The sequence below is a fragment of the Parasteatoda tepidariorum genome, chromosome 1 (assembly GCF_982258835.1).
Source record: "Parasteatoda tepidariorum strain Cologne lab strain chromosome 1, Ptep-v5.0, whole genome shotgun sequence".
NCBI classification, from domain to species: Eukaryota; Metazoa; Arthropoda; class Arachnida; order Araneae; family Theridiidae; genus Parasteatoda; species Parasteatoda tepidariorum.
In genome coordinates this window covers 131636382-131663041 of record NC_141755.1, presented here as the reverse complement: position 1 = coordinate 131663041, position 26660 = coordinate 131636382, and the positions used below count along the sequence as shown (strand labels likewise).

General features: G+C 27.1%; 1 protein-coding gene across 14 annotated transcripts; it reads right to left on the bottom strand.

Moving 5' to 3' along the window:
• Nucleotides 1-1095: 1095 nt before the first annotated feature.
• On the bottom strand, nt 1096-25305 carry LOC107438583 (polyribonucleotide nucleotidyltransferase 1, mitochondrial). Of its 14 annotated transcripts, XM_087153207.1 has the most exons (7): nt 24590-24907; nt 22643-22778; nt 18628-18789; nt 15368-15418; nt 10145-10309; nt 5340-5576; nt 1096-2453 (listed from the first exon to the last, which is right to left on the bottom strand). In XM_087153207.1, exons 5-6 carry the CDS (start codon nt 10290-10292, stop codon nt 5377-5379), a joined length of 348 nt encoding a protein of 115 aa, XP_087009333.1. In that variant the 5' UTR covers nt 10293-10309; nt 15368-15418; nt 18628-18789; nt 22643-22778; nt 24590-24907; the 3' UTR covers nt 1096-2453; nt 5340-5376. The 14 variants fall into 14 exon arrangements, 10 of the variants coding, with proteins under 10 accessions (XP_087009333.1, XP_087009323.1, XP_087009318.1 ...); XM_087153197.1 differs by lacking the exon at nt 1096-2453 and having other exon boundaries at nt 4553-5576; nt 22588-22778; nt 24590-24906; XM_087153192.1 differs by lacking the exon at nt 1096-2453 and having other exon boundaries at nt 4553-5576; nt 24590-24906.
• Between the last annotated feature and the right edge of the window lie 1355 nt (nt 25306-26660).

Sequence of the window (26660 nt, the reverse complement as noted above, 5' to 3'; positions counted from 1 at the left end):
AAAAAATATTGTGAAAAATAAAAGGTAAATTTTTTTAAACAAATTTAGTATTTTTTTTAGAAAAATTATTATTATTTTTTAATATTGACTTATTTATCCTTAAGCAAAAACATAATTTATCAGTATTAAAAGCATATTTATATTTAAAGAGTAAGGTATTCAGTTTTGTTGTTCAATGAATTGTGGAGCTTCAAAAATTATAAACTTTTTCCTATTATATTATATTATTTTCCTTTAATAAGTTAAAGCAAATTGTATAAAAAATATCAAATATTTATTGATACATGCAATTATTATATGGTGTACAATGGTTACACATATAGAATTTTTACCTTTCACCAAAGTTCAAGCTTTTGGACACTTTAAGACAGTTATTAGTAAGTTTAGGACAGTAAAACCCACATGTTCTATCCAAAATCAGTTTAGGACGTCCAAAACCACAACCTTGGCTTGATACTTTTTATACAATTTGCTTTAACTTATTAAAGGAAAATAATATAATAGGAAAAGATTTATAACTTTTGAAGCTCCATAATTCATTGAACAACAAAAGTGAATACCTTATCCTTTAAATATGAATAAATGGGCTTTTAATACTGATAAATTATGTTTCTTGCATAAGGATAAATAATGCAATATTAAAAATAATAATAAACTTCATAAATAAAACAAAAAATTGTCCTCATTTTGGTTCTTGTTAAAAATTTAACGTTTTATTTCTCATAATATTTTTTTAAAATCATGACATAATTTGAGTAAAAGGGTTTTAGACAGTTTCTTTTTAGTATTTCAATGCTTGATAAAACAATCACTCCAGGGGTCTGTCTAGGTTTTTTTGAGAGGTAGGGGAGAGGGGGCACCTTTCAACATTTTTTACTAAAGAATTATTTGGGAAGTTTTATTGCTTTCAAAATCTAAGTTCTAATTTTTATTTACTAAATTGATATTTGAGGTAACCTCTCAATTTTTTCCAAAAGTCTAAGCCAAAGATAAAATATCGAATTTTGCATATTTAGTGAACCATGTATTTTGTTGAAATCTACCCCTCCTGGAGGGCACATTTCAACAATCGAAGAGAACTGAACAAGACCTACATTTTGGAAAGTTAACTTTATTCATAAAATAATAATAACAATGAATGAACATATTGGATAGATTTAGGTTTTTGCTACATTATTTTGTCTTTAATTGAATCAAAGTTTACAGAGAATGTCATGAAGAATATAGCTCGAGTTGTTCCGCCGCTTGCGGCAGTTTTATTTTAATGTCATTTCTTTTTATACTACAAATATCCTCTTTTTCTGGAAAATAAAATTTCAATGAATCTTCCTTCTTTCTCATAAAATTTACTTTATAGCTGTCTTCTTCCATCTCTTCAATTTTTCCTACAAATAGAACTTTTTTTTTCTTTCCACAAAACTCAACAAGAACACAGTTATTAACCTCTATTATTGTATCATCAGCTATCTCAAAATTCATCTGCTCTTCAATATCTGTAATGGAAGGCGTTAAAAAATCTTCACATTCTGATTCGTTGTATAAAGGAATGTCACCTGCACACTCACTTTCAGAAGATTCAACAAATAATAATTTTTTTGATGGTTTTAACTTGAGCTTAATTTCATTTGTGATTGATTTCCTCGTCTTTTCCAATCTTCGAATAGTTTCTTCTTGAATGCGGTTTTTCTTGGGTGTTTCATTGTGTGTCAATATTTGGGCTTTCCATTTTTCCTACCTCTTTTTTTGGTCATGGTAATAGATTTAGGGTCTCACATCTACAGGTGTTATTAACCTAGGCTCTTTAGGTTTTCTTTTAGTTGACCTTGTTGGTGTATAAAAATTATGATTTCCTTTACTAGTACTTGGGAGACTATCTATTGTACGCCTTTCTACAACAATTTGATCCACAGGAAGAATTTACTAGAATTAATAGAAGCTTGCAAAACTGTTACAGAAGAAGGTTCTAAGTCTTCATCAGTAAAACTGGAATGTGAAAAGGGCCAGATTCCAGTTTTTTGGAAAAATGCAGTGACGTTTTTGTTTGTAAATGTTAAATTATATGCAGTATTTGCTATTGCAGCCAAGTTATGTATGCTTATCTGGATTCAATACCATCCAATTATTTTATGATACTCTCAATTTAGATTTGAATGGCCCAATGACTCTTAACATCCTAGGGCGGGAGAACAATGCGGAGGAAGGGTAACTAGCTCCATACACTTAGCAAACAGACTTTTATGATTGTCCATCACCAAAAGTATTTTATTTTCTGTATGCTTGAGAAAAAGAAGTTCAGTCATGTATCCACTTTTGGAACTGTTGACTGAACCTCCCTAGTGGTGCTCCAAATAACATAGAGTACCTTGCTCTCGGACCTTCAATGTTTTCTTCACTAACTTCTGGTTAAGTGCGATTTTTTTTTTTTTTTAATATGTTCCCACCAGTTTTATAAACTGTAAGAAGGTAAAATAACAGGATTGAGCATTTTATGAAATATTATGTTACATCGTAAACTTACATTTTTAATTCAAAAATATATTTTGGTCAATATATTATTAAATAACTGTTAATACTTGGCACCAAATTTTATATTATGGGCTCAAAATTATGTAGTTTTATTTAAGGTATACAAATTTCACCCGCTATCTTTTTATACACTGCATAAACATGTTATAACTAAATTCTGGAATTACCTGCAGCTAAGGAGAGTGACTCATCTATAATATTTAATGGAAGACCAGGTATATTAACATCTAATTGAAAAGAAGAAAAAAATGGCTATATATTTTTTTCATCAAGAAAGGTAATTTCGATATCATCAGCTAATAAACTAATAAAAACAACAGATTAACTTTTTCAACTGTAACTTTGAAAATCCCAGAATCAGGTACCCCGTCACTAAAAAGTCCCGAAACAGCCTTAAATACACCCTTCTTCAGCAAAATCAACCATTTCCCACAGACATCCCTTCAATAATTAATTATAGCTCTGTAAATAGCATTCTTTTTTATTAAGACATTTAAATTTTTATAAGGTTAACAAAGTATTTTATGAAGAACAAAACATGACTATTCAAGAAAATTTAATAATGAAGCTTCAACCCATTAAATTTGAGAATATTTTTTTTTTGTTGGAAAAAATAAATTCTGCATACATTTACCCTTTCAAGTATATATATATATATATATAGCAAAATAAATAAATACAAAAAAACAGAAAGATAATTAAGAAAAACAATAAGTTTCATTTATTGCGCATAAGCTGCAAGTAAATAGAACTCATAAAATAAGTTCAAAATGAGGATAAAACAAAGGAAAATTACAGACATATGAAAAAAGGGGGAAAAAGAAAAAAAATAATAAAAATAACAAAAAACTATATAAATTTTTTTAATAATCATTTTCCGGATTTAAAAAAAAAAACATTTTTATCCTTTTTTTTTTGGATTTTTTAAAAACTATTTTTACCCCCAGTTTTTTGTTATTTTTATCATTATTTCCCCCCCTTTTTTTCATATGTCTGTAATTTTCCTTTGTTTTATCTTCATTTTAAACTTTTATATATATATAAAACATTCCAGTCATTTTTTTAATTAAGTTGTTTTGCCCTCTCCAAAGATAACTTGTTTCACTAAACAATGAGTTTGTCCTCTACTTATCTCTGCAATCAGCAAAAAATGGTTTTTAGTTTTTATCAAAGATAACAGCCAAAATATATTTTTAAAGGCATGTCATACTACAAAAATACTGATATGCAATAATTTTGTAAAGAAATGTAAATGCAGTAGATCTACACCATTCTTTAATCGAAACCCTTTCCGTCTTTGTGTAAATAATATATCAGAAAAAGAAACGGCTTATAGATTTATTTAAACATTCTGAAAGATAATTTAAACCTTGTAAAAAAAGTAGCACAAAGAAATAATTATATAAAAAAAAATTACATCCTGAAATTCTTACTTAAAATAACGTTACGTAACTGACGAAAAACCCTCTAAAATATTCTTGTGCATTTGAAATATCTTAAGAGTTTAAAGGAGCGACCCTAATTATGCAAATATCTTAATACAGAGAATATTTAAAATTATGACATCAAACACAATATAGTTTCTCACAAACATACTTTTAGTTCAAAGTATTTGGACGTATGACCATCAAAATAGAGTGGGTAGCAACAATGTGGAAAACATGGTTCTAAAAGTTTATGCCGTAGTTTAACACCTTGAACTTAATTTTTTTTTTGTACATTTTTGTGTCTTATTTCACAACTTAAAATATCATTTGAACTTAATTTACATATTTGAAGTCATCCCTTTAAGCTATTAAGATGCACACTTAGTTCGTAAAAAGTAGATTATTAGAGCAAAAGTGAATTTTTTTAAAGACAATTATTTGTTTGATCTGAATGTGTTTTAACTTAGTTGCCTCTCAGAGTGAAAGTCGTACAAATTTTTAATGGCAAGTGGATACCGAACTAAACATTCAAAAAATTCAATTTTAAATATATTTACACGTGCCAAAACTGTTTTTTTTACACACTTCACCATCTTAAAAAATTTTAAACTCTCCAAACAAGATACAGTTTATTACAAAAATATAGTACAGACCAATTACCATGTTTTGAAATTAACAGTAGTCTGTTAACTTGGAATCTTAAGAATTGGACTCACATCACGATAAAATAATTATCAGGCGTTCCCAGACCAGCAAACGATGTGTTGCTCTGTATTTTTCTCTGTGTTGTTGTCACAAAATAACAAATTCAAATAAAACTGTATGTATTTCACATTAATTGTGTTTTCATTTAAGATCATTTTTAACCAAAATCTAATACAGGTACGTAGCTCGACTTTTCAACAAAAAATTAACACCTTTGAAGTACTTTTTTAAGCACTCATAAAATACTTTCAGTCGGTGTCCAAAAAAAAAAAATCTTAATTAGGATTTGTGCAGTAATGAACATTATTTTTTTCATTGAAAGTTCTTCACTTATAAGAATAAAATTCAAAATGTTTACATAATCAGGATATAATAACTAGCTTCCGATAAATATTGCAGAGAAAATTGTGAAAATCATGCATTTTTTAAAATTAAGAACAACAATCGACACAGCAAAGAAAAAATATCTTAAAAGATAGAAAACTAAGCACTTTTTACGCATGAATAAAAAAAGCACCTTTAAAGGCTTTTAAAAAATTTAAATAAAAAATAAGCACCTTTAAGCATTTTTTAAAGACCCTACGCACCTTGTAAAGATATGCAAATTGACCAGAGAAAATATATATAAATAGACCAGACTATAATATCTTTTAGTCACAGATAAATGACTAAAATTTTTACCCCTGTCGTTAGTGTGTCGAAGATTGTTTTTCAAATTTCAATAAATATTGAAGGTGGCATGCACAAAAATTAACAATATATCAGCCAATATAGCATATTTTTCTATGCTTCTGTTATCTTCAGTGTTGTATGCAGTTATCAAGACTATAGCAACACCAGCAACATGAACTGATATGGGTACTCCAGCGTCCATCAGTGCTAATGATCCACCGCAGACAGTTGCCATCGAATACGATTCTATAACATCAAATGATAGTCAAATAAACATGCTTTTACAATTTATTCATAAAAAAGAATTTTAAAAAAAGGAAAATAAATTTAAAGCTTGGCAGTTTTAAAATCATAAAAAAAAAATGCTTTTTCTTTAATAGCACATAAATGCTCTAAATTTTGCTTCGATAATTTTTTTTTTTTTTTTTTTAACTTTGTAAGCTTTTTTCAGAAATTAGTATGTTTTCATTTTGAATAATGTTTATAATACTCACAAACATTCCCGTTTTGAAAATTTTTACATCTGGTAAAAAGTTTTAAGAGTGTAGCTTTGACTCAAAGTGTGGAAAGTAATAAGATTTTTGAATTTGAACAACAAAAACCTTTCAAAACAATTTTTAGAAAAAAAAATAAGAAAAGAATATTTTAAAAAAAAATTAAATTAGTGAAATTAGGAGATAATGCAGACACATTTTTACATATTTTCTTAAAAAGTTTATCATGAAAAATATTTCGTTATTAAATTTTCATTTTGAACTATTATCTTCACTTTGATTGGTACCTAAGTAGATTTAAACACATAGTTCTTCAGACTTTTTTTTCTTCGGTGCCCTAAGGAAATGACTGCAGATTTTTCTTTTTTTTTAAAATTTAATATCCGTCATTGAACAGCCAACCCAATTTTTGGGTTTACGACTACTCATGCTCATCTCCATGGCCTTGTCATTCTGAACGCAATCCAGAAGACAAGGAAACTCTTGGATTAGTACCTGGAGGACTTTGCGACTCGACAGATTTAACATCATTACAAACAAAAAATGACAAATAAAACACAGCCTTCCAAACAAAATTTTTCTAATTTTCACTGTGCGTAACTATAACTATACATATATATACTAATATTAATGTTTTCATTCTAAAAACAAAACATTTAAAGATATTTTTTTAAAAATTGGGTACATATAAAAAAAAAGAAACTTTGTTTTGTAGTCGAATGAAGTTTTAGTTGATTTTAAGGTGGCAAATTAATTGCTAAAGTCACCTCGCACATTGACTTAGTATAATAGAAAATAATTTTTATACCATTTTAAATGAATATCACCCATTATAAAAAAAAAAGTGAAGTACAAATATAATTTATAAAACATTTTTAGTTCTATGTTGCAAATTAAGATAAAGAAGTAAAGAGAGGCACACAGTTACCCACTTTTATTGGCATAGATACAAACTTTCAGGAAAAAAAAATGCACAAAAAGGTTTTCCTGATTTCATTAAATTTACCTAGGGTAGACACAATTGGGAATAATCATTTGAACAAATAATTATTTCGGAAAATTTTGATCTTAAAAATGTAGATACAAACTGGAATAAGTAAAATACTTTTTTCCCCAATCTAATTTTATAAAAATAAATGACAAAAGATTCGTAGTTGAGATAAATCCTTATTTTACCGTACCCTTATCACTATTGTATATTTTTTTAATGTTTCTATTAATCATTGTAAAAAAAAGAAAGAAAAATCATTATTAAACTTATTTAATTATTTCTTTTTATTAAATTTCCTAATTCTGCTTATTTCAGCTTTCCAGTTATTCAGTTATTTTCTGTACAGCTGTAATAAAGTTATGACATACAATGATATAATACAATAATATAAATTGTAAACATGATTTTAATTTTTAATTAGTGGTTATTGGCTCATATTGAAAAGATCTGCTTCACCTGGTTATGTAAATAATTAGTTTTACAACAATAATTAGTTTTTACAACAATATTAGTTTTACAATAATTAGTTTTTATTAATTATTATATAATTATTTTGATATACATTATACACTACCCTACAATAATGAAAGGAACACTGAGTTTTTGACATTTTTTTAAAAAATTTCTCAAGAAATACTTAAAGGATTATTTTATAACATTAGAGATTTTTAATGCTTAGGAATATTTTTGCCATAACTTCATAAGTATTCTATGGAATCAAATAATATTTTTGGAGCAATTTAAAATTAATTATTTAAAATTTTTAAAAAAAATTTAAAAACTGCACAAGATTGAAGTATTTAAGGTATTTCTTTAGAACAGTATTTGGCAACTAATGAAAAGGTTTGATTTAAATATCTTAAACATTTAAAAAGTTTCAATCAATTTTCTAAGTAGTTTTTGTACTTTTTGAAAGAAATCTCACAACAATCAGAGGTTTTCCAGAAATTTCATTTTGTACTATTAAACAAGATTTATTAAAAATGAGACCGACAGTGTGGGGGATCATCCCCCATAAAAGGATCGTTTTCTTTCCTTATACCATCACATTTTGGTTTCTAGACTATTTTTGTAAGGTGTTATCATGTATTAAATTTCGTTTTATGAAACAGTAATCATTTGTTATCAAATTTTGTTTCATGAAGCAGTAATCATTTGTTATCAAATTTTGTTTTATGAAACAGTAATCATTTGTTATCAAATTTTGTTTTATGAAACAAACTAAATTTGAGAAAAATTCCTGATCATTTTGAGCATTCTTTTAAAAAATACAAAAAATACTTAGAAAATTGCTTGAAACTTTTTAATTTTTTAAGATATTCAAATCAATCATTTTTCATTAGTTGCCAAATATGATTCACTACAAATTTAAGAAAAAATGTTTTCAAATTTTTTTTTGCGCAGCATAAAAGTTACTTAAACCTTAAATACTTATATCTTACGCAATAACCTTAAATACAATAACCTTAACCGCAAAAAACCTTAAATACTTATATCTTACGCAGTTTTTAAAGAGTTTTATTTTCAAAATATTAAATAAGTAATTTTGTAATGAACTTTGAATTGCGCCAAAAATATTGTTTTATTCCATTGAATATTTATTAAGTTATTGGAAAAAACAAAAGGCAGAAAAATTAGGTTTGCATAAAATTGTCCATATTTCCATAAATATTTATTCTAGGTTTACGAAATCTAATGCAGTTATTTCAACCAACAACTAAAGTAATGGATACAAGAATATTGCTTGATTTACTGGCATATGTGTTTTCGGGTAGACTATATTTGAGGGTGCCCCTTGATTCTCGCCAAGATGAGATCACGGCTGATCACCAAGCTGGTCGATGTTGAAACCCAATCGTGATTCTGATTGGTTTAGATTTCAGCGTTATTTTTAAATGCTCAACTGTATATGTAATTTTAGAGGTCCGTTTGTTCTACGTTGGATACCGGCAGGTAAGGTTACTTTTGCTTCTGGTCAATAAAATCGAAGGTATGTGGGCAATCATAAAAAGGGACTTCAGAAAAAAATTTCACCGCCAGTCCAGTACCACAGACGCCATTTTCAATTCCTATTTCGCTGAATTTATGTGGCGATGAAGGTACACAGATTCTATTCATGATAAATTTAGACTGCTAAATCTAACTGCTATTAGAAAGTTTTGTGCCTGAGGATATTCAAGCTTAATGAAGTGATTTTTTCCTTTTCTTTCTTTGCATATTCCATTAATTGTTGTTTCGATTCAAAATGCATTTTCTTGAGTTTATTAATTTTGCTCATATTGGGTTCATTGCAATTTTATAAAGTTTTGGCCGATGTGTTATTGAAATTTTCCTATGTTTTACTGAAATATCATTATGTTTTGGCCGCCATTCCTGTTACCACGGTGTTCCGCGCAAACAGGAATGGAGCCAAACATAAGTCGCCAATTTCGCCAAGGGGTACCCTCAAGTATATTTTTCCCGTGTTTTCTTTTGCAATTTACTGTGGGTCTTCCAAACCTCTGAAGGTTTTAAATCTTATTGCAAAAGTATGAAAAATTGCATGACATCTCTAAAGTCATAAATTAAGTATTTCTTGAGAAATTTAAAAACTCAAAGCGTCTATTCCATTATTGTAGGGTAGTGCATATATACATACATTATAAATATTTGCTATAATACCAATCAGTTATAAATAGTAAACCATTGCAGGGTTGCCACTCAAATCTGGATGTCCTGTGTTTTCATATTATAATCAATATATTAAGAAGAAACAACTGCGCTCTTGTGTGAGATATATTGGGCTAACTATATTTATTAGTTTTATTTGCTGGTAAAACAGCTGAACATAATGTTATATTAAATGAAATAGTTTAGTATAGCTGAAATATCATGGTTAAATATCCCATACGCTTTGAGTGGTCACCATTTTTTAAAAGACAAATATAAAAATAAAAAAATTTCCTGTATTTTCCCAGTTTGTAAAGAAAAAAATCAAAATTCCCTGCATTTTAGGTGATTTTTAAATTCCCTGCAGTGTATTTTCCAGGCTTTCCCTGTGGAGTGGCAACCTTGCATTATAAACATAAATAAATAAACATGGGTTAATAATATTTACCAGGTTTTTCGCTGGTAAAAATCTAAACCTGCCTTTAGTCAATAATTAAAACAAATTAGTTTAAAATTCTTATGATCTCAATTTAAAAAAAATCATACAAATTGAAATCTCACTCTGATTTGAAATAATAATTTTGACTTCTTCTATTTTCAGAATTTTTGATATACGTTAATATATAAATAAATAAAATAATATATAAACAAGCAATACAAAATATACAAAAAGAATATACCATTAGATGCTAAGACTTCAGAAGTTAACCTTATGGTAAAAGAAAAGCCTACTGGTTTGAGACTTTTTTCCGCTAAAGCACCATGACCAATTTCTCTTCTACCAAATTCGCCTACACGTCCAATTTCAATTGTAGCATATTGTAGCATATAATTGTGAGATATAACTAAAACAAAAAGAGAACAATTAACACAAAATACTCTTCTTCTTTTGGAACAAATTCTAAATAACTAATCAGTATTTGATCACCTATCTCAAAACACAAAATGTTTAATTACTTGTTAATAATTAAGTACATAGCAGCTAAAACAATTTAATAGAAATAAATAAGAACACAATTCAATACATCTATGTTTTCAATATTTCATAATTTTTTATTTAACATGTATTGAAAACATTAATAATGTCAAATTTATTAATGTTTTTAATACATCTATGAAATAAATTATGTTTTAAATTATTATAATTATGTTTACTATTAAAAATATCTAATTTATTTAGTATTAATGAAAAAGATTGAATTAATGTGAGAAATATTTATCGGCTCCTATGAGAGTTAAAAATATTTATAAGCTTCCTTGGAACGTGAATTAATATATTTTGAATTGTGAAACAATTACTTTTTTTCTAAAACAAATTTCTTAAAAGTTTTTAAATAAAAACTACTAATTTCTTATTTTAAAATGCCACTATAGAATATATACTTCTTATAAGGATATCTTGCAGATCTCTCTCATTCTGATCAAAACTCAACTGTTGAGGGGAAAAGTTTCAATCATGTTTTATAACCCCTTTATTCAATTTTTACAAATAAACTGAGGATTATATTCAACAATATCTTTAGATACATGTAGAATACAATCAGATACATATCTATCAGCAGATACATGTAAAATACAAGGATGGAACCCAATCAGAATTTGAGATATAAAGTGCACAAAAGTTAACATTTTCTATTAATTTTTTGACAAAATTAGAATAATACAATTCTGCATTTACCAATTTTAGAAAGGTAAATAAAGTTATCGGTTTTTAGACTTTTGATAAATATCTTGTTTTTGTGTCATTTACTAATGTAAATTTTTAGCAACATCCAAATTAGTTTAAACTGCAATAAAAAAATTCAAAATAGACAAATTTGTTTTTTAAATTATTGTCAAAAAACACTAATTTATTGCTTAATAGTTTTGAAGAAAATTACATAGAAGATCATAATCCCTTTATTTTACACCCTTTTTTAAAAGGTCGATTGAAACTATATCATAAATTAACTACAAAAAAAAAGAAAAATCAAGAAAACAAGTATTTTTGCCATCAGTGGTTATTTTATCAGCAATTTTTTTGAAAATAATTTCTTTAGCTAATAGAGGGGGAAATTTGAATATATGGGAGATAGTCGTAACATACAGGAGTCTTCGTTGAAAAACAGGAGACTTGGCAGGTATGAAAAGATAAATTTTTGTTAAAGATGTATAATTTAAAAAAGAGAAAATCAATAATTGAAAAAAAGATTCATCTGCACTAGTAGTTGGTAGCCTATAGATCACCTAATGATTTTAATTAGGGCATGTCTGATTATCCAATCTGAATATTGATATTATTTTCTGTGTTTTAAGACAAAGGATCAAAAGATGCACTGATTAAAAAAAGAGAGAGAGAGAGCACTTATAAGGAGATGACTTATATTTGACTCCTCTCAAAAAGAGTCAATTTCCATGTTGTAAATGAATGGAAACAAAACACAACATACCTTATGCCTGTTTCTAAAACAAGATTCCTAAATGTATTTTTATAAACAGAATTTATGGTTTGATACTTGAATCACAGTCAGTATAGTTTTCTGCAGAATAAAAGAACCAAGATTTGGCACTTCCATACCTGCCAACATTGGAGAAATAAAATAATAGAGCAACATTTTTTTGGCTACCAGTAAAGTGTTGATACATCAAAAAGAGAATCTGAAGAAGAATTTTTTTAAACCATTATTTATAATTACTTAAACTATAAACACTCAACATACTGCATGGTAATAGCCCCATCTGTTGAGGAATAAAAGATTTATTTTAACCACCAGTGGATATTTTATCAAAAAAAAATTTTTTTTTTTTAAATTTCTTTAACAAATACAAAGAAAATTGAGAATATATGACTAAACAGGAGATAATAATAAAATACTGGAGTCCCTGTTAAAAAACAGGGAACTTGGCAGGTATGCACTTCTCCTCTGGTGCAAAGAAAATCAACTGCTTTTTCAAGTGACTGATATTTCTTTTAAAACAATTAATAAACAGCTTAATTCCCCAGCAAAATGGACCTAAAATAAATATTACAAACTGAACTTATTACTAATCTTACTACTTATCTAACACTATGCTTTCTTTTTTAAATCAAAATAAACAAAATAGAAATAAAAGGCAAATATTATGTATAGTTTGTCTTTGGTAAGAACTCCCCCGCCACAATGTCCGAGGCCATCTGCTGCTATGGAAACAAGAATAGTGCATTTCAGGGAGGGTAGCTTCTCTTCACTCTAGGTCCTACACAATAGACCAAAGAAAGGATTTTCTTTCTCTCGTCGACCTGAGCCAAAACCTGTCCTAAACAATGACCTCATACCCCCACTTTAAATAGTTATACCTCGTAACCATAGTCACCACCACGGGTGCAGAAGAATGGCTAGGGGTGTTTTTACTGTAGACAATCCATAAGTATTTTTTTTTCTTGGCAGTTTTGGACTCCTCTCCATTGCCAGCAAACCTCCTCCTATGCTTACATAAGAAAATCAAAGCTCCCATGTTTTTCGTTTTAACTATTACTGTACTAATGTAATTAAATATCGAATTAAATCCAAATAAAAGATATAACTTTGCAAAAAAAAAAAACAAGATGTGTGCTTTTATTCTTTTTACAAACTTTTAAGTAGAATTCTAAAGGAATTTTTTGTGTTTTCTTTTAGTGTTCAAAACTGTTGATCTCTGAAATTGTTTGAAGAATTTTTTTTCCAATTTTTTCACTGCTTAAAATAAACTTTCATTACAAATTTAAAAATGCTACCATATAATTTTTTGGTAATACCCTTGCTAAAATTTTTTAAAAAAAATTACTTTTATGAAAATAAGGAAATTTTAATGCATTATTCATACTTCTCTCCCTTGTTATACCAAAAACAAACAAATCACAAAACTATCCCTTTCACAAGGTTACATTTGAATGGTCATTAAAGTTTGGAACAATTTTAATTAACACAACTGTCTTTATTATCGGATGCACTTTAATTAATATTTAAAAAGTTACGCACTTTATTTCTTTAGAATATCATTCCAAATTTCTAAAATCTATGAATTTTTGTTTACAGGATTAAATTTTTTTTACAGCAATTTATTGATTAATATCTGTTTGTGGTTAAAGGAATTTTTCTTGAACAAAATAAAAATAAATTTAGAATTTTAAAATACAAAACTTAATTTTAGTACATGAAATTTCTTTCAGACTACGAAAAGGACAAGAGGTACCATCGAACTTTAGTATTGTAACAATATGTGTAGAATAAAAAATATTACGTTTATCATATTTCTTAATTTACAATGTTGAATAGTTCTAAATATTTCATTCATTTTAGATATAAAAAACTAATTTGAAAACAGAAAGTTCTGAACAAAATAGACTGAAATTATAAATGCTTCTAAAGAAGAAAAGATTAAAACTGATCACTATCAACAAGGCTTACTTCCTTATTTATGAGCAATACTTATTTAATGACTCAAGCAAATAATAAATTGAGTAAAAAAATATATTTTTAGGGACTTTTCTTTCAACACTATTCCTATTTTAAGAGAATTTTTGAATATTTTAGAAAATTTCCAAGATTGTTGTTGTCACACATCCCCCTGGAGAAGGAAAGCCTAAGCAAACGATGTTTTCCCAGGGAGTGGATCTCAGGAAATGGTTCAAGCAGTCCATGGGAAGATCACAGCCATTCTTGGCGAGCACATCGGCTGTCTCATTGCCATGTACCCCGACATACGATGGGATCCATTGGAGGCCTATTTCAGATAGAAGCTTCATAACCAGGAATATCCAATATTTCCGGCCAGTTCTTGAAATACTGAATAGAAATTTCCAAGATTAAGATAAACATGAAAAATCCAATAATCTACAGGAAAATTCCGTACTGAAAATGCTCTTCCATTAAATGATGTAGAAACAAAAATATTATGTATGAATAATAAAGGTTGTCACACTTCAAGATTAGATGAAAAAGAGGAGCGTTGTAAAGAGGAAATCAGTATTCCATGTAATATAAGAAAATATTCTTAACTTTCTCCTTAATTATTTAAACTATATTCATCTGCATGAAAACTCATATTTCATAAAATATCCCATAGATTTAAAAATTAGGCACATTTTAATAGAAATGATGTGAAGATTTATGACTGAACAGGTCAACAAAGAGAAATTTTATTTTAGTTTCAAATAATTTTCTCCCTCATAAAAATTTAATGAATGAATTGATATTTGAAACAAACCACTACACAAAAGAATGCATTTGAAGTTGAGAGGATGAAGTATTTTATTAATGATATAGGGTGAACTAATAGTGATGTTTGCCTTCAACTACATTTACAAATAGACAACGCTTTGTGTATTAAAGCCATATGGTCACAAGCCACATAAGCAATTGTGTATTCGTTTGTTAAAAAACAAATAATTTTTAAATCCCAAACTTTCATTGATTTTCCATGACTTCCATCAAACACTTTCCATGACTCATGTGGGTTTATACATTATTGCTCAATAAAGTCGAAAGAAGATCCAAACGAGTATAACTTTCTCTCTTTAAAACAACATTCTTTGATCTGAGCAATGCTTTACACACTTTTTCAAGAAGCCAATTTAAACAGATGCAATAAAAAAGGACTAAAGTATTAAACAAATTAAAAAAAACAACAACAACAACTTAATAATTAGCAGTAACAAACATACAAATTAGAACATGTAACTAAGATACAAATTAGAACATTAATAATATTTAATGCTTTTTAAGGTCGATTCTAGGGAATATGTCAATTTAATTTAAAAGAAACAAAAGTATCAACAACATTAATCCCCTTGCACTATCAAATTACAATTATATATATATATATCAAAATAAAAAAAGGCATTTCAAAGATTAAACAAAAGTGTTATTCGTGACTGTGTATGGGCGTTGAAAATAAAATCTTACCTTTTCTAATGTTTCTTGTATCACAGCATCAGCAGCCATTCCTCTCCTCATCTAAAATAATAAATAATTCAGTATTAATATTTCTACATTTCTTGAACAATAAATGTATTATAATGAGTTATAAGAGTACTAATAATATAAAGTTTTATGGTATGAGAGCACTAAATATACTGTAATTCTGAGTACAAAAATAAATAATCTGAAATATTAAGATATTATTGAATTATTTAAACTTAAAAATATTCACATGAAATTTATTTGCATTCTGAGATTTGAAGTTTATTGATCAGACATTGGAAAAGTAATTCAGACATTTTTAAATCTGAAGCAGTTTTTAAAAAGCATTCTGAAAAGTAATAAATTACTCCTTACATATCAATTTTTCATTAAAAAAAAATTAGTCATTTTTTATTATCAAATTCCAAAAACATTCTTTAACTTTGATTCTTTTTAAGTATTAATAACTGATTAATCAATTATAATGCATAATTAAAAATCAGATCATAATCAGTCATAAGAAAAAAAATTTTATCATGAATTTTGTCACAAGAATTTAAAAGTAGCAAAAATCATCACACTCAAACCAACTCAAATGCAATTCTTGAAATTTGTTATTAATTATAACAGTTGAAATGAAATGAAATTATTTAATATGAAACACATGTTAAATTTCCATGATTAAACTACAGTGTGCATAGCTAAATCTTTCTACAAAAATAAGGACCTTTAAGTATTTTTTAAGCACCCAGAAAATATTTTTAAACACTATAAACATTACAAAATGCAAAATGATTTTCAAAGACTTTACATGATCATGATAAAATAACTAGTTTCTGATAAAGAAATCTTTTCTTGATTACATTAGCCATTATAAAATAATCAAGAAATTTTTCTGTTCGATATCAGAGGGTGGAAAATGAAGCCTGACATTGAGAATACCTTGCAAAATGCAGTAGAATTCCACATGCAAACTTGTAAGCATTTCATCAAACATGTAGAATGATTGGGACTTTCCTACGCTATGGACCGACGGTGCGCAAAAATGGATTGCGGTTGAATGAATTATGAAAACATTGAACAATGGGAAAAGCACTCTTTTGCGTAATGCCTGGCGAAAATAGACAAGAAAAAATTCTCATTTTGGAAAAAAATGCCAAAATTTTCAAAAAATGAATATTTATTGTATTTTTTGATAGTTTATCCTTTTAAGATTACTGTACCAAAATATTGAATTGATTTTCATAAAATGTAAGAGTTAAAGCATAATATGTCTAGTGTGGCAAACAACAAAGTGATTTATATGAACAAGTGAACACTGACGGTTCTGCACGTAAAAAATCGTACCTGCAGTCTTCTCCGCACAGCAAAACCGATTTTCCCATGTTATTAAATAGAAAATTATTTTATTGGGGAGAAACATTTTGCTAAACAGGTTAATAGATTTGCTCACTCTTAACAAAACATTTCAGTAAAATACTATCATTTCAACTTTTCTATTGACATAAATTGCTTAAATTATGTAAGAAAAAGAATTAATGATACTTTTAATATAAATAACTGAAATTGTAACTTATTTAGCTGTATTAATTTTTAGTGAAAGATGCACAGAGTTATTGTCAATTCCCGAACAATTGGAATAAAATTTAGACTTAGCAGCCAAAGAATATGTTCAAAATGTAGATGATCACAGACTGCTTCTCTAAAAAAAAAAGAAGAGACAAAACAAAGACCAGACTTGAAGAAGCACCTTATGAGTCTGGCATTATAGTTAATTGCAAAAATTTATATATTTATGCAGATTATTGATTTACTCTAAACTATGTTTCTCTATAACTAACTGCATATCTAATAAGTACAATTTTCACCTAATTTAAATCAAATTTTGACACAATGTTCACAATAAGTAAAGTTTTGTTGTGTTGTTTATTTTTTTCCAAACATTACACTTTTGTGAAAAAAAAAATTTTTTTCTTCAAAAAATCCTATGATCAACAAAAACTACATTCTTATTAGTTTAAAAAAAAATCAAATTTGGATGATTCTTTTTTAACTTATGAGTACAGCAAGTTACAAATAATTATAAAAAATATGCTATAAACATTGTATTAAAAAAACGTTTATTCTTAAAATATTTGTATAGGTAACATGATAGAATGAAAATTAAAATGTGTATGATAAGATTATAAAAATGTATTTCTTATTGCAAGTTTATTACAAACATTGCAAAATTCATTACAAAAATCCTCCTTTTTTTACTAACTTCTACACTGTTGTTTCCCTTCAGGTGAAAATTTCCTATTCTTACAGCCAATAGCATCTAAATTGATGGCTTCATTATAAAATAAATATAAAAATTTATATCTGCTTGCATCAAGGGAGATTAAACAGTTTTTTTTATGTCATAACAGGATAATTTCTTTTTTAATATTACATATACTTTAGGAATAAAAAATATATTTACAACAATAAAAAAATATTATGTTGAATTTATCATGACTGTCTGTTTTTTTGTGAAAAAAAACCCCCTATGCAATAGCTACTTTTTAAGATATATAATATGTTAAAAAAATGCAACAAATGTTCACTGTGATTGTTAGCATTCAGAAAAATTAAAAAAAAAATTTTTTTTTCATAATGTCATATTACAAAAATCACCAAAAATAATTTATAACACAACAAATGCTCATCAAAACTCATAAACTAAGCAATACAGTTACAATAAACTTCAAAACTAGGAAATTCAATAAAAGTTCGAAACAATTACATATTAAAATACTATGAAAAATTTTAAACTACTGATTCCTTAAAAAAATTTGTGGGTTAGATCAATGATTTTTCTTAAAAAAAAAAAAAAGTTGAGTTTACTTTAGATTTTAATCAAGCTGATCAAGAGATTAGTTGATTTTAATCAAGCTGATTAAAATCAACGAATTCTGCTCATAACAACCACTATGAAAGTAAGAAAATTAAGGAAATAAAACAGCAATTTCACAAGCTAGTAACAAATTAGGGACAATAAAAATGATAAATATTTCAGAAAAAATTAAATTAAAAAAAACATGAATTAAAACCTGAAATGAAAATACATTTCCAGTCTAAAATAAAGAAATCAGTTTAGTAAAGCAAAAATACCATTTTAACAACTAAAGTCCCTAAAATTTAAAGGGGAAACAGTTAAAAGTGCCTTAACTGTTTTATGAAAAGGATATAATATAACTCTACTAAAACCATGAATGCTAGTATTCCTATTTTCAACCTACCAACATTATTTTCTTGAGTTGCAGTAATTATAAGAATTAGAGAGCTTTTAGCGAAATCTTGCCTCGTAGGATTAATTATACTTTAATCGTTTATGAGTCCTACACGAACTGCTCCAAATGGACCATTCCAAGGAATATCAGAAAGACTTAATGCTGCAGATGCTAAAAATTAAACAAATCAACATTTAAATACATTTTACATTCAATAGCAATGTCATCTACTTAGTATTCAACAGTTTAGTAGATCATTGACACATCATAACAATAATAACATTACTACGTTGGCAATGACTATTTCCCACATTAATGAATTAATGACAGTAGTATTTAGTGCCTACTGTTTTTTCTTATTTAAATTACAAAATTATATTTTTATAGCATTAGCCACCTAATTATTTAAACAGGGTGCAAAGCCAGATTTTTCTGCAAAAAATAAGCACCCTTTAAGTACTTTTTAACCACTCAAAAAAAATATTTTTAATCACTTTCCAAAAATAAATCATAATTAGGATCTGTGCAGCAATAAAAATTATTTTTTTCTATCGTTTAAAGTTCTTAATTTATAAACATAAAATTTAGAGACATTTTCAGAAACTTTACATAATCATGGTAAAATAACTAGTTTCTGACAGTTGATTTAAATCAGCTTGATTTAAATTAAATTATTTTTAAAAAAAAAATCATTTATTTAAATCGATTCTTTTTATAAATAGATAGTACCTACAGTACAATGTAAACTGTGCAATTGCTTAGGAAATGAGAAAGCTGGATTGTTTCTTTTTATACAGTTTAGCAACGAATAACAAACTATTGAATTTATGTTATCAAATCTCAAAATGAAAATTTCTATATTATTAAATTAAATAACCCAGAATTAGAATTGTGCTGTCTCAATAAGTATTTTTTTTTCTCAGAATATGTTTAAAGTATCTTTGACATTTGTTCCCGCCAAGTAACATTATTTTTCTCTTTTTCTAACTCTCTTTGCCAATAGTAACGATGCGCACTGCTCAAAACATTGAAGAACTGAATTTTAATCCTCAGTCAATTTGTAGAATTCATGTAGATGTTGAGCTTTAAATTGCAAACACTTTTCTTTTCTTTATTAAATACTTTAAATATACTAAAATTGACTGTTGATTTAGAATTGCTTTGATTACTTCTTAATAGAATTTTAGAGTTAGATAATTACAGATGAACCACCCTTTGCAACATTATCAGATTTTCTATAAAGAAATTTTGTGAGAAAAAATTCCAATGAGTACATAGATTTTTTAAAAAGTTTTTAAGCTTAACTTATCTATTTTGATATAGGATTAAAAAGGAATATTTTAATATAAAAATATATAGATTAAATATCTATTTATCTATCTATTTACAAACACAATCTGTTACATTTATTTTGCCATTTTAAGAATCAAGAGGAAAAAAAAGAAATCACAATTTTAATTTAAAATTATGGTTTGCTAATTGAAACTTTGTTTTAATAGTTAAAGTATTCTTTATTCCATCTAGTCTTTAAATTTAAATCATGTATTTGTTTCAAAATGGTTGCTATGCATTCAAAGCTATGTATTATAATGAAAAATTGCTTCAGGTAGTTAGAGCTCCTAAAATAATGTTATAATACAGTTTTAATATTAATTTAATTTTGATCAAACATTTATAAAGTTTTTTAATCATAAGTCAAAGTTCTAACAGTGTATTTGAATTTTTAAAAAAAATCCGATTTAAATTTTAAAAAATCATGAACCCTGGTTTCTGATAAATATTGCAGAGAAAATTGTGAAAATCATGCATTTTCAATTATGGCAAAGAAAAAAATCTCTTTCTAAGAAATAGAAAACTAAGCACTCTTTACAAACCCCGAATAAAAAAAAAGCACCTTTAAGAGCTTTTAAAAAATGTAAATCAAAAATAAGCACGTTTACGCTCTTTTAAAAATGCTACGCACCCTGTTAAAACAAAACTTGCTGCTTGCTAACTCCCAAAAAATTTCTAAAGCCAATCCTCAAAACATGTGGACCTTTTACTAAAGTATCTGCATTCTATCCCAGTGGTGGTTATAAAATAAAATGTTTTGTTCATTTGTTTATTTAAATAATCATGAAGAGAAATAAAACTATTTCAGGATGACAACAAATCCCCTATTTCTTTTCCAGGCTGATTTTCCTGTTTTTTTTTATAACCAGGGACACTAACTTTTTACCTAATGCCTTATTCTTATATTTAAAATAAATCAAATAGCACGCACTTATATGTGCTATTAGAGTTAAAAATTATTTTAAAAAAAAATTATTTTTAGAATTTTTTTAAAAGACTTATTTTTTGGTAAAAATATTATTACATGTACATAAATATAATTTTTTTTATCTTAAGAAAAAGCTTGATATTGCTTATATTTTGCAAATACACATTTTTTAATGAATACCTAATAATAGATAAAAGAATTCTGCTTCAAAATTTATGAGGAGAATAAATTGTATGTAAGTTTACAAAATATCAGAGGGGATAGCCGTGTAGCAGAGGTGATAGCCATGATGAATTAAAGTAACTTTGCCAACAAATTTTCATTTCTTCTGATCCACAAAATACATAGACATACATGCATGCTTATATATATATATATATATATATATATATATATATATATATATATATATATATATATATATATATATATATATATATATATATATATATATTTATATATATATATATATATATATATTTATCATCTACAACATCAAATTAACGACAGTAATAATTCAACTAAGAGATGAATTTATAACATACCTGCATTAATGCTCAAAATATCAGGATCATTGATACAATCTAACGCTAATAGATTACATGATATATGTAAAAAAAAAAAAACAATTACTGAATAAGAGAAAGAAAGTAAATTAATCCCAAAACATTTTTTAAAAATCAGCTGACTGCTTAGATTTTTAAAATAAAAGTTAAGAAAATAAAAGACAGTTATAAGCCAAATATTATCAAGATTAATCAATCTCTCGTTAGCACACGAAATATAAAACTGTATTATTACCAAAAAATCAAACATTGAAGCATAATAACAGAAAGTTTTAGCAAAATAAAATTGGTAGGACTGTTCAGTTAGTCACAAAAACCAACATTTGGCAATTATTTTTTAATATTAGAAGTAAAAAATAAAAACTGAAAATCCTTAAGGATAATCAAACAAACTTTTTCATTTAATTATAAAATTAAGTAAAAGCTTTATAAAGATTTTTAATTTATTTATTTCTTTGGAAAAAAACTTTAGAAATATATTCAAATATTTTTATATCATTTTTAAATAAAATATGCAATTTTTTAAAAGCTTTTAAAAGTAAATAAAAAAAATTTTTTAAAATCTGAAAATCCATAAGGAATTATCAAACAAAATTTTTCATTTAATCATAAAATTAAGTAAAAGCTTTAAAAAGTATTTTAATAATTTTTTTTCTTTTAATAAGAAAAGCTTAAACAAATATATTCTAATATTTTTATATCATACTTAAATGAATTCCCTCCTGCAGAAAATTGAAGAAATACATTCAAACATCTTTAGATACATATTTTGAAAAGATTTAATACAGTAATAGAACAAGTGTTTCGTATCAACACGAATTTTGAGGAATCACTAAACTTGAAAAACAAAATATATAACAATTGCATTTTAATAAAATATTTAAATAAAAATAAAAGCTAATTGATGAAAGTGACAGTTTAAAACAAAAAGACAATTTACAAAACCCACAAAACTTTCTATTGTTAATCTTTTCTTAAGTTCAAATTTAAGAATAATCAAATTAACAAAAAAAAAATAAACATAATGGAAATTTTTTTTTTTTTTTTTTTTTTTTACAGTTTGTAAAAGGAAGAGATGAGAATAAACTGGGATTAACTACTTAGTATAAACACAAGTGATATACTGCAGATCACAATACGTACCATTCTGTGTCTAAAACAGACAATACAGTCTTATTCCAGTAAAAGAAATACTCACTGTAAGCGGAACAAAAGAAGACGCTGAAGATTTTTTTGGATCACAAACAGCAGTAGCCATAACAGATGCTTCCCCCAACTTTGCAACACAACAGCCATCCGTTATCTTTGTAATCTTACCAATAGTTTAATTGGCTCTCTAAGAAAGATTAAATATATATATATAAATCATATTGTTCGTAACAAAGGCCATGAAATTGTGATAAAATCGCCACGAAACAAACATATTAAATAGTGATAAGTGCAAATTCGAAAGTCGTACGTCCAAACAACATCATATGAAACATCTATACGTAAAAAAGCCAAAAGAATTACAACCTTTGAAAAAATTGGATGGAATTGTCACAAATCAAACGGTTCAAAAAACCGATAACTCGAGTTCAAAATACACCTGTCATAATAACGTATTAAATACGGCAGAATTTGAAAAATCATACGGAAAATCATACCTTTCAGCATAATGAAATAAAATTGAGGAATGAAAAAATAAATGTCGAAACTACCTTTTTTTCCAATAACTTCTGAAATAAATTCATTTTTCTTTATTTATACTGATTCATTTTTATTTATATTTGTCTACATATAAAAGTCAGAACTGTTTTGAAAGTTTTTATTTAGTGAGTTGATCCCAATTAGAGGGAACCGAATAAATGGTATATGACCTGGAATTTAGGCAATTTTTTTTTAAAAATTATTATTCATTATTAACTTCTAAAATATTTTATTGAAAATTTTTTTTTTTTTTTGAAGAAGAAATGTAAATAATGCTAAACCCCTATCATTTTTTATTTTAACTTTGATAATTTTTCTTCTAGATAAAATTATTGTTTAACTTTAAAAAAAAAGAACCTGTACACCACTGTTCTCTAAGAATAAAATACTTTTATTTTAATGAATAAAAAAAAAAAGGAAGAAAGAAAGTTATCTGAGCAACATTTCATAAACATTTCAATTCAGTATAATGAATTATTCATTCAGAGAGGCTTATCAATCAGAAAAACAATCTTATAGAATTAAATTATAATTAAGTAAGTTAATGTAAAATGGTCTTAGCAACAGTATAATGCAGTAGTTGCAGATAATTTGCGAGCATTTTTTAAATCACGTTTGTTGGCTTTTCACCAAATTTGTCTTTTTTCTCCTTTTGGTACACTAAAAAATAATTTATTTGGCGTGTTTAACATGGAACTATTGCACATGGTACAATACAAAACTTGTAGTTTTTGCTTGGAGCCATCTTTTAGAATTTATACTCGGGCGCGGAATTTATAGTCGCGGTTGTACTATACTATGACGTCATCAGAGCGCATGGGAAACCCAGCAGCGATTTAGGGGGCGGGGCTAATCGATGTCAATCTTTTAATGGTGTCAATCTTTCTAAAATGGCATGATATTTCATTTTAAAACATAAAAAAAAAGCATGCAGGTTCCTCATTAAGCTGTTTCTGTGAATGGAATTATATTTTGAATTAATTTAGGATGTTACGAATTTAGTTTTATATTATGAAATCGAACAACTACTTTTATTCACGTTTTTATAGCATTTCTTATCAAATTTTTAGAAAATAATCTAAAATTAAATAAATTTGCATTTTTGTATTTTAGACTGGAACAAGGATGTAATCCTCTAATAATGGAGAAAGATATGCATGGGGTTAAAAATACTACGAATTTCTGTTTTAATTCTTATTTGTTTTGTTCATATATGCTTCTTAAATCATTTAGGACTGATATAATTCTGGTAGAATTATTGCAATTAAAAAGACAATTTTCTACAGCTTTAAGATAATTCATGGGGAATAAAGATTGTGTTTTTCTTTTAAAATTCAGATTCCTTTTTTGAAATTGAGTAAAGGACGTCGTTTTCCGTTTCACTTCGTTTTATGGCAAAATAGTTCTATGAATGAAACAACGAAAAGTTTAAAAACTAAAGAAAAATTGTTCTTACCCCCCAATGACAACTTGAATCATATCTAATGAAGCATTATTCCATTTACGATGAAGGAAAACATAGTAACTTTTTAGGACTTCATTTCTTACCGCTGGAAATTTTGTAACTAAACAAGAGGACATCTTAATGATTTTATCACGCGAAGTTGTGTTTATAATTGTAGGAAAAGAAAGTTTATTGCGAACCAATCACTTTGAAAAGTAAACATCAAATAGAAATAAATATATATTTCGCAATTTAAATTTCCTGATTTCATCTTTATCAAATAATACGGTTTTAACTGAATATTTCTGCCCTACATAACTCCTTACGAAAATTTTTTTTTGACGGCTAACGTTTGCTGACGGACATAACGATAATGAAATACGCTTATTTGATTGGCTGATAGTATTATTGTTTTCATCGTTATCATATTTGGCATATTCCTTGCTTGGTAATAAGAATCATCCCAGACTTTGCTTCTTTCGTCGTCCTTTGTCCCGCAGTGTTGTTGTTGTTGTTCATTTACGTCGCATTAGAGCTGCACAAGGGGCTATTGGCGACGGTCTGGGAAACACTCCTGAAGATGATCCGAAGGCATGCCATCACAATTTCGATCCTCTGCAGAGGGGATGGCACCCCCGCTTCGGTAGCCCGATGACCTGCACGCGGAGTCGAGCACTTTATGGTAGAACAGTTTAACGAGGACCAATACCGCACACCCTCGGTCCCTACGCACACTGATCCAAGTGGTCACCCACCAGCACACTGACCACAGCCAGTGATGCTTGACTTCGGTGATCTGCTGGGAACCGTGTCTTAACGATCAGTCCACTGCGGGACTGTCCCTCAGTGAATTGATCATTAAAAAGCACAAATTTCCCTCTTTCTCCAAACTTCGACATCTTTCTTCAACAAGAGGATTTTCACCCACAGCAGATTTAAAGTGGTCCTTGCTGAATATTCAAAATCATTTGCAGTAAGGATCGAACTTAGAATTCCATCAGATGTTCAATTTCCATTTGTAGTGTCTTGATAGTGAAGATGAAAGAAAGAAGATGAAAAGAAGATGATGCAGCGTGTCTTGATAGTGAAGATGAAAGAAAGAAGAGGAAAAGAAGATGATGCTGTATAGCTTTTCATCTTCCTTGAAGATGAATAGCTATACTGCAATTTAAAAAGAATATAAATTTGATTTTGCAATGAAAAAAAACAAATATAAAACTATTAAGCATTGAATATTTATTTGAAACTTTAATTATTTAATTCGAAAATGCTCTTTAGAAATTGTACTATCCTTTACAACAAAATTAAATGGTAAATTCCGGTATCGATACCAGCGTCAAAAAAATTTCGTTAGTGTCACACAAAAAATAACACAGTGGGAAGGAGATCAACTAAAACAATTTAGCTCATAAGCACTCCCAAGCAAACTATCATATATTTAAAAAAAAAATCAAATTTCAAAACCTTTCAATTATTAAACCAGAAAATAACTATTTGCTATGTGGCAAATCAACAAAAAGAGCGCCGAAAAATATTAAATAAGCAAATGCTTATTTCAAAATTCGTATAAGTACAGTCCGCAAAAAAAAAAAAAAAAAAAAAAAAAAAAAAAAAAAAACGAATCACCCTAAATAACTTTCGTTCTAATGATCGGATTTTCACGAACTAAGTGTCAATCTTAATGGTTCCTGGGGGTGACCTCAGATATGCTAATTAATTAGAGCTAACTATTAATTAATATACGAAATCAGGCACAAAAACGTACTTTCTCTGAATAAACATATTTTTTTTTTTACATATTTGGAATCTAGACATTGAATTAGGGGGGGTAGACAAAATTTAAAAAAAAATTGGATTGTAAATTGGGTCGCAATAAAGGTTTATATATTTGGCGATAGTCCAGAAAACCGCCAAAAAAAGTAGCCTGCGCAAATGAATATTTTAAGATAACCCATTGACTAATTCAAAAGAGGAATGCTTAATTTTACTAGGTTGCTAGGCAACCATGCTATGACTGTAAAAAAATTGAAATAATGTTTTGTGATTGCTCAGAGAGGTTTAATTCATTGTCAATAGAAAATAT

Excerpts from the sequence above, each read along its gene's own strand:
- LOC107438583 (XM_087153207.1), bottom strand. The coding sequence starts at position 10,292 with ATGCTACAATATGCTACAATTGAAATTGGACGTGTAGGCGAATTTGGT. Across the intron at positions 5,577-10,144 it reads TGAAGTCTTAGCATCTAATG|AATCGTATTCGATGGCAACT; the intron begins GTATATTCTTTT and ends TTGATGTTATAG.